The sequence below is a fragment of the Vitis vinifera genome, chromosome 12, assembly GCF_030704535.1.
Source record: "Vitis vinifera cultivar Pinot Noir 40024 chromosome 12, ASM3070453v1".
NCBI lineage: Eukaryota > Viridiplantae > Streptophyta > Magnoliopsida > Vitales > Vitaceae > Vitis > Vitis vinifera.
In genome coordinates, this window is record NC_081816.1 from 16600504 (window position 1) to 16613453 (window position 12950).

At 34.1% G+C, this 12950-nt stretch overlaps 1 protein-coding gene across 4 annotated transcripts in view; it reads right to left on the reverse strand.

The window, feature by feature from the left end:
* Window positions 1-12738, reverse strand: part of LOC100245109 (uncharacterized) — a 31495-nt gene extending 18757 nt beyond the window's left edge. Inside the window, exons 1-8 of one of the 4 annotated variants that reach the window (XM_059741364.1) lie at window positions 12033-12738; window positions 11592-11677; window positions 6209-6363; window positions 5126-5190; window positions 4770-4964; window positions 4173-4227; window positions 2175-2384; window positions 1939-2072 (exon numbers count right to left, since the gene is read on the reverse strand). In XM_059741364.1, the coding sequence (XP_059597347.1) occupies window positions 1939-2072; window positions 2175-2384; window positions 4173-4227; window positions 4770-4964; window positions 5126-5190; window positions 6209-6363; window positions 11592-11677; window positions 12033-12199 (1067 nt within the window). In that variant the 5' untranslated portion in view covers window positions 12200-12738. Of the gene's footprint in view, window positions 1-1938; window positions 2073-2174; window positions 2415-4172; window positions 4228-4769; window positions 4965-5125; window positions 5191-6208; window positions 6370-11591; window positions 11678-12032 lie in introns of all 4 variants that reach the window. The other 3 variants (XM_010659256.3, XM_010659255.3, XM_010659257.3) reach the window with 3 other exon arrangements.
* Between the last annotated feature and the right edge of the window lie 212 nt (window positions 12739-12950).

Here is a 12950-nt window from a genome sequence, read left to right on the forward strand (position 1 = left end):
ATTGACCGCCTCCATGGCTAGAACAAACAAGTATGGTGAAAGTGGGTCCCTAGAGCTTGGAAAAAAGCTAGAAGAGGTGTTGTTCACAAGAACCAAGAAACTAGCTGTTGAAATACATCATCTAATCTAGTTGATCCACTTTTGAACAAACCCTATCTTATCCAAAATTGTAAACAGGAAGTCCCAATTAACATGATCATAGGCCTTCTCAATGTAAAACTTACAAAACACCTAAGAATTATTGCTTTTCAACGAGTCCATTACCTCATTTACTATATGCATGTCATTTAAAATTTGTCTTCCTTCCATAAAAGCATTATGGAATTTAGAGAACACTTTGCTCACCATCTTCTTAAGCCTATTCCCCAACACTTTAGCTAATAACTTATAAATGTTAATCACCAAACTTATAGGCCTGGAATCTTTAAGATCTTTTGTCTCCCCCTTCATTTTCTTTGGAACCAAAACCAAAAAAGTCACACTAAAAATTTTCACAAGTCTACCCTACTCATGAAAGTCATTAACAAAACACATCACCTCATCCTTTACAAAATCCCAATTAAACTACTAAAATGTCATTAAGAAACCGTTTGGCCTTAAGCTTTGTCCCTAATTAGATCTTTCCAATTAAACACCTCCTCCTTAAAAAAAGGCTCCTCCAACTTTGCTGCATCCTACCCAATTAACGTGCCAAAATTCATATTCCTTATATTGGGGCGCCACTCCCCTGGCTCTAACAAGAGATTCTAGAAAGCCCAAACAATCCCCTCCTTAATCTCGGTCTCCTCCGTCAGGCAAACCCCATTAATTTTAACCTGAACCAAAAAGTTCCTTCTTATGTTTGTATTCTCCATTTTATGAAAGAAATTAGTATTTCTATCACCTTCTTTTAACCTAACCTCCCTTGATTTCTGCCTCCAACTCATTTCTTCCATAAGAGCCCATTTATGAAACTTCACCCTTGATTCCTCTCTAGCAACCACCTCCTCTTAGGATAAGGCACCCATCCTCCCTTTAGTATCCCAAAAACTCACATAAGAAAGAGCCAAATACTTTCTAATTGCCACATTACCAAAATCCTCTTTGTTCCAGCTCTTTAAATTAAATTTCATCATTTTCAATACCTCTGCCAGAATGAATCTATAAGAACCCCTAACACTAAACCTCATCCACCATCTCTTCATTAAATCTTTAACTCCTTCCTCCTAAAGCCACATATTTTTGAATCTGAAAAGAGTAGCACCTCGTCTCAGACCACCCCCATCCAAAAGAATCAATGAATGATCTAAGATAGGTCTAGGTAAAATACATTGAATTACCCCACTAAAATGGCCTTCCCACCCCTCTGAAACTAGCAACCAATCCAACCTCGACCGGGACTGTTTATTTAAATTCCCACTCCATGTAAAGAGCCCCCCATGTAAAGGAAGGTCTCACAATTGAAGATCCTCAATGACTTTTGAAAATCTTCTCATGGCTACATAAAACCTACTTACACCACTTCGCTCCCCTAGAAATCTAAATTAAAGTCACCTCCAATGCACCACGGATCATTCCAAAGACCCTTAGTGGGTCCCAACTCCGCTCATAAGCCCTCTCTATCTCTCCCACGAGAGGGACCATACCCCCCCCCCCCCCCCCCCCCTCTCCTTAAATATCCACACAAATCCGTCTTCAGAATTCTTCAATTGGCACAAAATGATTACTTCTAAAGTTTGATTAACTTTAAAATAAAAATTGTAAACTTGACTGTTCAGAAATATGAGATGCAAAGCAAAGCTCAAATATTACCAAAACAAAAGGCAAAGGTCAGCTAGTCACCAAGGCCACCTTACATACAATTCCTCTGTTGTCACTGATCATTACCCATATGCATATAAAGATTGAGAAAAGTAAACTTCCAAATCAAAATCTCAACTGATAGAGTAAGAAACAAACCTGTGGAAATTCAGAAATGTGTTCCATAAATATAAAATTTGATTGCCAAGTAAATGGAAAGAGTTCAGCAAATCATCCTTAGATAAGGAGTTAAGTGGTCTATCACTTCGCAATTCGACAATACCATTTGCTTTCTGGCCAAGGATAGAAGAAAGCATAGTTCAAATAAAGACATAAAAGCATCAAATTTGAAAAATGGATGAAGAATACTCTGCTGCCTAAGATCAAGCAAGTACCTCAAGACCACTTTGTGGCTCGCCTGATACTTGTCCTGAAGGTTGAGCATCTGTAGTAACTACATCTGCTTGCAGAGAAGTATGAATTAACTTTGTATCATTCAGTTTGGAAATGAAATCAGTCAAATCAATTGTCTGATTAATCTCTTTGCTAAGTTTCTGGAGCTCTTCAAGAAGTCTGTCACGGGCAGCAAATAATGCTTTAAAGACCTGTTTTAAATCAGCCACATGACCCATCCCCTGGTCAATTATTAAATTCAACCATTTGATACATGAAAGAACTAAGTTTGAAGAGCAGCCACAAAAAGAGGTAAAGAAAAAATACAAAATCGAGCAGCTACCTAACAGAATGCTTTAGATCACATAGCTCAGCAATGTTAGTTCATAGAACAAGAAGTTTACTTACCCGCTACAAATTTGGTTTCTTTCTATGAGAAGCAATCTGGAAAAAAGATTCATATTTTGGACCAGCTTATGCAAAAGGAAAGGATTTTAGCTGATCGGTTTTGTCTGTGTAAGCAGCCAGAAGAATCAACCAACCATTTACTTCTTCGTTTAGATGACACATAGTTCATGGTCTTCATTATTCTCAACATTTCGTATTTCTTTGGTGCTTCTTAAAACAATTAAGTCCACTTGAGAGGTTGGCAGAGGGGTGGTGGTGAGGAAGCGGAAAAGGAAAGTAAACTTACAGCCCACTATGCTTATTTTGGTTTTCTTTTTTTTCTCTTATTGGAAGGAACTGCAATAGAAGGATCTTTGATGGGATCTGAATAGCAGCTGTAAAATGTTTTTATGAATTCTTTGTTTGAATGGGCTGGAAGATCAAGAAGGAGATGGAAGCTATTCTTTTATAGATTCCATTGATGTTTTAGGCGGTGATCAACCAGTGAAAAGAGGTTTTCTTTTCCTTTTTTCAGTCTTCTTGGTTTTTGTATACTTCCCGAGTATGTGAGTTGCCTTTTGGTGTTCATTGTGTAAAATTTTAGAATTTTATTATTTGGGGGAGAAAAGATAAGGGAATTGATGCACACATTATACAATCTTTACACAAATTGTAGAAGGCTGTCCAAGATACCACAGATGTCAAAAAATGCTCTTAATGGAGATGGCATAGTTCAGTTTTTTTTTTCTTTTTTTCTTTTTTGATAAGTGATGGCATACTGTTCAGTTCACCACAGCTATTAAAAAATGCTCATCATATCTATGGCATAAAGAAGGCAGGTCTTGCAATGCTGATGCAATGTCCCTTAGTCAATCAGATAGAAATTTTGTCCTCCATTATGATTCAATACTTGGGTAACTTGGTTTCTTATTTCTTTAGACTATGTTTGGTTCATAGAAAATTTGGGGGAAAACACAAGAAAAAGAAAATAAAGAGGAAAAGTAGAAAGAAGGAAAAAATGAAGAAAAATAGAAAATGGATTTAAAGTCAATAAATTATTTTTATATTCTACTTCCAACTTATTTCACTCATTTTAATTCTTCAATACAAAATGAAATAATTTGAAAATGCTCAAGTTTTTCACTAATTTTTATTACATTTGATTTTCTTTGATATTTTTTATAACACAACCAAATATAAGAAAATCATTTTCCTTTGTGTTTTTTTCTTTCCTTAGTACTTTTTGGGAACCAAACATAGCCTTAGAGATCAAAAACCACATTGCAAGTTATTCAGTGAACCTACTGCTTATGCAGACAGTACAATGTGAAAACAACATGGAGAAATCTCAACCTAGTCTTCACTGACATTTACTACCTGGATATATGCACTTCTTCAAACAAGCACTCCATACAAGCACATAAAGTATTAATAGAGAAATAAAATATTCTGAGATGGTGGAGATGTGCAAGACACCTATTATTCATGAAAACAGAAACCACAAACAAAATGACAGAAAATCCAAACAGGTGTGCAATTTAAATATACAGTGACCAAGAAATTCAAATGAAAATGTCCGGGAAAAAAACAGAATTGGTTGTGTAAAAACTTACTTGAATTGATCCGTTAAGATTCTCTCCAGCAACATCTTCAACAGCATGAAAATTGCTGAAATAGTTCCATTTACCATTTTAGTTTGACAAATTAATGTTGCACCATAGTTGGATGAGAACTTAAAAGGCAAAGGGACTTCTAAATAGGAGCCTTGTCTCCCAAACATATAGTGCCAGGACAACACTCCTCCAAAACACCAGGACAAGAATTAGACATGCCTTTCAGCAGAACTTTACATAAATCTTTTGAGTTGTACCAGGTAACAAATTGACAAATATTAGAAACATAACAAAGTGGACTGATTGAGACAAAACTGTTTTATTTCATTCTATAAATAAATAAATTATAATTGACAACACGAAAATTTTTAATGAGACAGGATGATATGATGCTTACATACATCAATTAGCTTCATTAATTGACATGTCCCCACTGGTTCATGTCTTTTTTTCTTCAAAAAAACTTCCGTGTTGATGTCTGTATTGCATCATATCCAAGTCCATGCAAGATAGATTGGCAATCAAAACTAAAAGCTGACTTATCAAGAATGTGATTGTGACAAGATTATCCGTCTTGAACTGGAATATGTAACAAACCTGGGTACCTTCGATGAAGGCGCATGAATACCAGCTCTCAACAGAGTGATATGTATGCTTATATCAACAAGCACAGCATGGAAAGAATCAAAATGAACGGGGCAATATGAATGCAATCCAAGAAGAGCTTTAGGAGGAATCCGAAATTCATGAACTGAAGCAGGGCATGCATCCAGAGAAGCCTGTAACTCAGACCTGTGCAGTGTGTTATGATTGTTATTCTTGCATTAAGATGTTAATTCAATTCGATATCTAATACCACTGTCCAAGTTACCAAGCAGGCACAGAAAAAATAGTAACTTCTAACTTAACTATATTAATAAAAAAATACCAAAAAATATGTTATGACGACTAACCCATTCTCCAACATGGGAGCATACATAAGCTCAAACTTCAAAATAATAGCTGATGTTGATAAGCCCTGAAAATAAAATCATATCAGTTGACAAGACATAAAATCAACAGTATCACAATCTAAAGACAAATGGGAATATGCTACAAAGATGAGACAGATAATCACTAGCTTTCTCATAGGTGTTCTCTTGAAGACAGAGGTCAAATACTATAAGAACACCTGAAAATGAAATCATAGGTGTTCTCATACGTGGCAAGCTGCGTGCATAGCTATAATTTGGGTTGTGTGGAGGGAAAGAAACGTGAGGATCTTTCAGGATAAAGTAAGGAATTCAGAGAATCTTTGGGATTCTATTCATTTTTTTGCTTCTCTTTGGGCTTTCTGTTCCAAGGTCTTTAAGGGGACTCCCTTTATTGTGTTACAACTTGATTGGCTAGTGGCGTGTAATTCCTTTGGGTTGGTCTAGTCTAGAGTGTTTGTTCGTTATTACATTGTATTTCTTTGTTTTCGTATTCTTGTAGTCTAGTTTTCTTTGGTGGGAGGATTCCTCATCCTTCTCTTGTACTTCTTTTTTCTATTAATTTATTCCTTAGTCGTTTCCTATCAAAAAAAAAATACCATAAGAACACAATTATATCATTCAGACATCTTTGTGATATTGATGTAAACTACAACAATGCTGCTGCTATTGCATGAAAGCAAGGGGCTTGGGTGCCTATGGACATACAAGCACCTTTTCCAAGAGATAATCTTGCTCTTGTCACTGGGGACCCTATTTCCTGGGTGCAAAGACCATCCACTGAGCCCAAATTCTTGCTAAGAGGACCTAGCCTGATATTGAAGGTTTTCCTGGAAACTATATGCCAATACCACTTTTCCTTTTTTGCTGATCTCATCCTTTTTTTTTTTCCTCTTTTTTTGTCTTGAGTTTATTTGCTCTTGAAAAGGACATCCTTCATTTCTTTCAAGTGTATATCTGTTTCCTTTTTAAACATGGTCAATTTCTCATCCCACAAAACCCCCCACACCTGTGTGTGCACATACGCACACACACACATACCCCCAGAGAGAGAGAGAGAGGAACCTCATATTTTCTGAGAGATAGATTGAAAGAGATCATGAGAGATAGAAGAACATCCTGTCTAGCATATCTGATGCGAAAAGGTTGTGTTGAAAAACTGTTGTCTGTATCATCAATCCTCCAAACTCCATATGCATCCTCTGGACCCAATTCAGGAGCTGCAGCTTGAACAAAGACACCACTATTCTTAGCTTTGCATTCATTTAAAAGAAACATCAATTAAAACTTCCAAAACATTGAATATGTTACCTAAAAGCAAGAATCTAGCAAAAATAAACAAGTCTAAACTATGCAATGTACCCTTATATAACATCCACTCCAACCTAGGTCTATTGCCATGTTACATTTGGATAAGATATTTCTAGGTTAGTGTTAGCTTGATATATATCTTGAGATTAGCGTGTTGGCTTGACTTGATATATATTGTAAATCCCTTCCCTGAAAGCTGACATTTTGGGCAAGCAGTAGTTTAATAGGATATCAAAGCTACAGTTCCAGAGGTCTCTAGTTCAGATCACCCGATTTATTATTCCCTATTTGTTTGTTTATTATTGGTCATCTGCACTCCTTGTGCAGGTTGGTGTTTGCTCATTTCTAAAAGCTTAAGCTTCTAGCATAACTAGAAGTTTAATACTTGCCCTAAAAATGCTCAAGTTGTTAAGTGTGCCAATAACGTGTATCAAGTTAAGGCATTCCCCCTGTGACACATTAACTCACACATCAAATGATAGTAACCAATCATAAACAAACAACAAAGGAAACAAATAGATAAAGAGGTTTCAACATGAGGCCCTTGGGAAACTAAAACTATGGTACCATGACAAACTTATCAATCATCCCAAAAGATTAAGCTTTGTAGGTAATCAACCAATAATGTATATTAAACTAAAAACCAATCACCAAAAAATAAACAAGAGAATAAATAGATAGAGGGTTTGAACATGAGACCTATTAGCCACAGTGCTGATACAATTAAACTACTATTTCTCCCAATAGCTTAAGCTTTTAGGGATTGGACCAACAATGTAGACCAAGCTAAGAGTGGATCCCTTAAGAATGTATCGCATTTATTTTCCATATTCAGTCTGCTAATCATCATATTACTACCACAAGTCCAACTGAGATTTTATTTTTTTTTATTAATAAGAATCTTTCATTATTTATAATATATGTAGTATTTTATTAATTTTGAGAAAATTAGTCATGTTTTTTCCTTTAATGAAATGTTGAAATACTTTATTTTATTTATTGGTTGTTTGTTAGTTATGTTTTTACATTTTTAGTGCACTTAGTTTAATAGATTTAACAAACATAAAATTTTTCACTGTTGATTTCGACTTGGCAAGAAAAATAACAAAAAATTCATAGTGACAAGAGGAAATTTGAATGAAACTTTGGAAAATGCCAACAGAGCAATGCATTATTTGGAATCAAATGTAATGACATACATAGATGACAAGCACATGATTTGTAGGATGCAAAACTAGTGAGCAACAGTAAGTGTATAAAGATTATTAACCAATATTATAACATCATGAATCAATTCAACCATCAAATACTATATCTTATTCAAATAAGAAATATAACCCATTAAACTTAACAAATATATAGACTGCTCGTACTCAGTTTACATTTATAAGAAAAATCCATTCACATGTTAAACTATTAAACAGTAGTTTATTAAAACAAAGCATAACTTTAATTTATTAAGTTAAGCTAACCTATATGTCATATAGCTTAGGAAAAGAAAGAAAGAAAGAGAAAGAAGAAAAAGGAAAACAAAAGAAAAGAAAAACAAAAAACAAGGGTGGGTATGAATGTAAGTAGTGGTGTTCCTATGTCTTGCTGCAGGTTGGATATGCAAACCATATGTGTTTAAAATCCAACAAAGCATCAATTCTATAAAAGGAGGAGGAAAAATGCAAGGTTTGCCCAAAAGAGTTTGATAAAAATAAAAATAAAAACGATTTGCCTGAAAGAGAATAATGAGAATTAAGTAATTTAAGTGGAAGAGGGTTATCAATAAGGAAAAATTGGTTCGAGTGTGTGAGTAGAATGGAGAAAAGCATGATTAGGCAGAATTCAGATGGAAGAACAAGGGGGGGAAAAAAAGAGTTAAAGTGGAAATTAGTGAGAAAGAGAGGAACACATAGGAAATTAATGAGAAAGAGAGGAACAGATAACCTGATAACTCTTAGGATGCATCTGGTACACGGGATTAGGAACGGAAAAAAGATGGAAATAGAGGTAAATCACGATAACATGTGGAAAAGAGGAATCAAAAGTAAGGGTAGGATTTTATTTTGATAAAAGTGTTATTTTCATTCCTATTCTCATTCTAAAAATAATCCACACAGTAATGGGTGGGAAATAGAATGCATTTCTCATTCCCATTCTCTATTTTAGCATTCCAAACATGCTCTTAAATGGACTAAACTTTCATTCACTCCAAAAAATTTTGGCAAAATTTATACATCCCAATTATTGTACACACTATACATTGCTTTCAGAGAATTCAACACCAGCTCCCTGCAGAAGGGGGTAACTTCCAAAAGAAGCAACTAGATTACTTCCTAGAGAAGCAAAATTCAACCTATATAATTTATTTCAACACTAAATGAACTTCAACTGTTAATACTGAGTCCTTACTAGTAAGAAAACTGAAAAAAATTCCAAAAGCGACCAATTAGGCTAAAAATAGTTTCCATATCAATTCTTGAAAATGTGTTGCTAGCAGTTCCCTCATTCTTGGTATTCTTGGTGTGGCTAACCATTCTTATGGAAACCAATCATGCATCATTCCACTATTTTCCAATATGGTATATCATACTACATCTTGTATACAACAAGCTGCATAATAAAAATAAATAGAAAAAAGATTTATACATGAATGAATGTGTGCATCTCTAAATAGTAAGAATGAAGTTATATAATAAAAATAAATAGAAAAAAGATGCATACACAAATGAAATACTTTTGTAGAAAAGTTTACAGGAAGAGTTTTCAATATTTAATTATTTTTATTATAAATATCAAATAAAAACCCTTTTTTTACACCACATGATCACATCTTTCCAAAAATCAGTTAAATGGAAGTTACTGCCGCATCAGCAAGACCCTAGTCTCTTACAATCTTTCAGATAAACTTTTCCAAAAGAAGATTAAAATTGCCTTACCAAATTAAACAATTCATTATCTTAAAATATCCCTCCACAAGCTCTTCCTCCTACTCTCAAGCTCTCTCAACTTCTGGAACACCAAATAACTCTCCCTCCACCTGTTGTTAATTTCAACAGTTTCACAAAAAAAAGTGGCTCTCATATGTCTATCCTGTCTTTTGCAATTACCCAAACTCTCCTATCATTTCACCCATTTCACAGTCGCTAACATGTAACTGCTACTAACATATTTGAATACAGATCAGTGTCTCAAACTCTGCATGCTTCTCTATTCTCTCATTTCTACTCAAAAGACATGTTTCTTTTTATAGATTTTGTTTTACTTTTTATTTCCAATTTTTCATTTTTTTTTAAAAAGAGTTTACTAATTTGGAAGGTAGATTTACTAATAACACTCAACCATGTATTCACAAGGTAAGGTTATATTTTTCTTTTGCTTTCTTCCATTGAAGTTTATGATTTTCTCATGTTAGTATATTATTTTTATACTGTTTTGCTTTTAAAAGAAAATTAAATAGGCATCATGTTTCAACTTTATTCTCTCAAATTTCATATTTTCTTTTTAAATTAATATTGATTTTAAAAGGATGCTGATTAATTTAACAAATACTGATACTGCAGTTGTTAACTTAGAACTATATTATCTATCATTTTTTTTATTTTTCCCTATCATGTATCTTGTATCTTAAGTTGAAATGCATATATATTGGAGACATGAAGTAGAGAGTAACATAACCATTTTCATGAAAAGATAGTAAAATTTAAAGACTTAAAATATGTTATACCATTTTAAAACAGTGAATCCTATAGTTTTTAAAAGTTTAATTTACCAAAATATAAGCTTAATGCATATAGGTTCAGCCAAAAATCCACAAAAATAATTTTTTTGAATTTTTAGCGATGATTCTTAGTTCCAAATTCTAACTATGCATTTATTAATAAATGACATCGATATATAGGTTTTTATATGTCATCTTCAAAGTATCAGCTTTACATGTTTGTTGCAAATTGAATGGCATTTTTCATATGTTTCTTTTATAAGTAAAATTTTAGGGGAATGAGGCTCAACCCATGTATAGAGACCAAAAAGACAAAAGAAAAGAAAAATAACTAAATAAATATATCTTCACTCCTTAAGTACAGCCTAAAACATCAAAAAAATTTATAAATGAAAGCCTTCAATCCCCTACTAATCTTCCAGACCATTCAAACAAAGTATTCACAAAAATATTTTTCAACTGCAATTTTGATCTATCCAAGCTATCAAAGATTCATAAATCCAGGTTTCCTTGAATAGCTATAATTATAGGCTTACAGATTTTTTTGATAGGTAAATAAGAGTTTGTATTAGCAATGCCTAGAAGCGGCGAAAAGTACACACAAAGTATACAAACAATGCCTAAGAAGCTAGAAGTTATACGCTTACAGATTATCTTAAATAAAACAAGTTTATTTAAAATATTGGAACTAAATATTTGCTAAATCAAATTTAGTGCTCCTTATCCAAATATTTGCCAAATCAATGAACAACTAAAATATTGGAACACTCCATCCATCATCCACTGCACATAGATGGTGTCATAGTGATTAATGGTAAAGAAGATTCATCTAACCAAACCTAAGGTACTTGGATTAAATATTTATAGCATTGATCAGAACCACACTTGTAAAATGAAATTATGATGTTTCTTTAGTCATTGAGTAATATAGTAGCATTTCATATCCATCAAAGGCCATAAAAAGGCAACCATCTAAAAACATAAACTACCATGCTTAAGTGGTAGTCTGCTCCCTATACAATATTGTCTCATTACCTAACCATTTAATGTTTCAAGACAACTGATTTACATGGTGTTTCTGGAGGTAAATGAAGATAATAATGTCACATTACCCATCTATTTGTTTATTCTCACTTTGTTAAACCCCCATATTAAAGAGGGAAGTGATGCAGTGTTGAGTGTTACATACATTGTTAGCCCATTGGCTAAAAGCTTATGCTTTTGAGCTAGTTAACAGTTTGAACTCTATATAAAACTCTGAAAGCATAGCTGTTCCCTAACAAATAACAATCAACTAAGGCACAATTCAATCCCACATGAACCATACTAACAAATGCAACTTTACTTGTTAACCAAAACTCATCAACTTACATAGTGTTAAGCTACAAATACCCATTACAACTTAAATCAAAATACAAAAAAAGGTACCTTCATACTGAACAACTCTTGCCGGAGTTCCCGGCAACTCAAATTCCTCGTCCTCCCACCTCATAGTAATCTTAATCTGATACCATCTATTATGGAAAAGAAAATAAACAAACAATAAAAAACTAAGCCCATTAAAAAGAAAGGAACAAAAAGAAGCTAGATTTCCAACAGCAACAATGATGAAAAATTCACCCAAAATTCAAACCCACGCAAAAGAATTGAATACAAAGAAAAGTTGGGTTTTCAAAAATCATGGCAAAAAAAACAACAATGGATCAACCCAAAAACCCAAAACCCATTAAAAATGAGTTGGGTTTTGAAATTCATAGCAAAAACAACAAGAAATCACCTGAAATCCTATCTCATTTAAAAAATAAATAAAAACACTAAAAGAAAAGGAGCCGTTTTAGAACAAAAGCAAAAGCAATGAAGATGTTTTACCCTTGCTGAAAAAGGTCGAGGTTGTGGAACCTATGAATGTAGATTGCAATCTCTTGTACAGTCTCCAACATAGCAGGAGGCGGCTTGGGCTTCGCATTGGCCAATCTCTTTGGAGAAGCAGCAGCTCTATGATTCATGCCAATGAACCATCTGAGACGTCGAAACATTTACCTTCTCCTCCAGCAAATTCCCACGACACTTGCATCCCCTGTTCACAAGTTTCATGCGGCAAAGCCTTTGCCCATGGAGCTCTGAAGATTAAGGAGAAGATATATATGCGATTTCTTCAGTAGCAGGGCATCGCAGAAAAAAGAAAAAATGCGTCCCCAAGCTTGAAGGTATATGAACCCACGGCTTCTTCTGAATACAAATCAAGATCAAAACCAATGCTACCACTCACTACCTATTGAAATTGATTCAGGAGAAGATCAATGGGTTGGAGTTGGAATTGGATTTGGAATCGGAATATAAATCTGGGTCCCCAAATCCCTCCCATGTGAAAATGCCTTTCGTCGACCAAGACTAGTTGGAAAATATGTGCTCTTTTCCCAATGTTGGGCCGGTCTCGACCGGCTTGGACCGGGCGGCCCGCACAGTGATTTAGACTTTAGCTATGTTGGGTCACGGATTTAGGGATTTGGGTGCTTGGTTAGTGGGAGGATCACGGGGCTTTAGTTCCAATCCACTCATGATTTGCTTTGAATAAGTTACAAGGAGCATATGATGGTCAACTACAAAAGTTTATGGTTAATGCATCCACCAAAAAGAGAAATTATAAATACATCCATCTGATCGTATCTATTCATAAATTTTATTTATTTATGTGATTTTATTAATATATTTACATAAATATTATTCATATACCTAAAGTGTCTTTCTCATTCTTTCCCCTCACACCACTTCTTTTTCTTTCTTCTT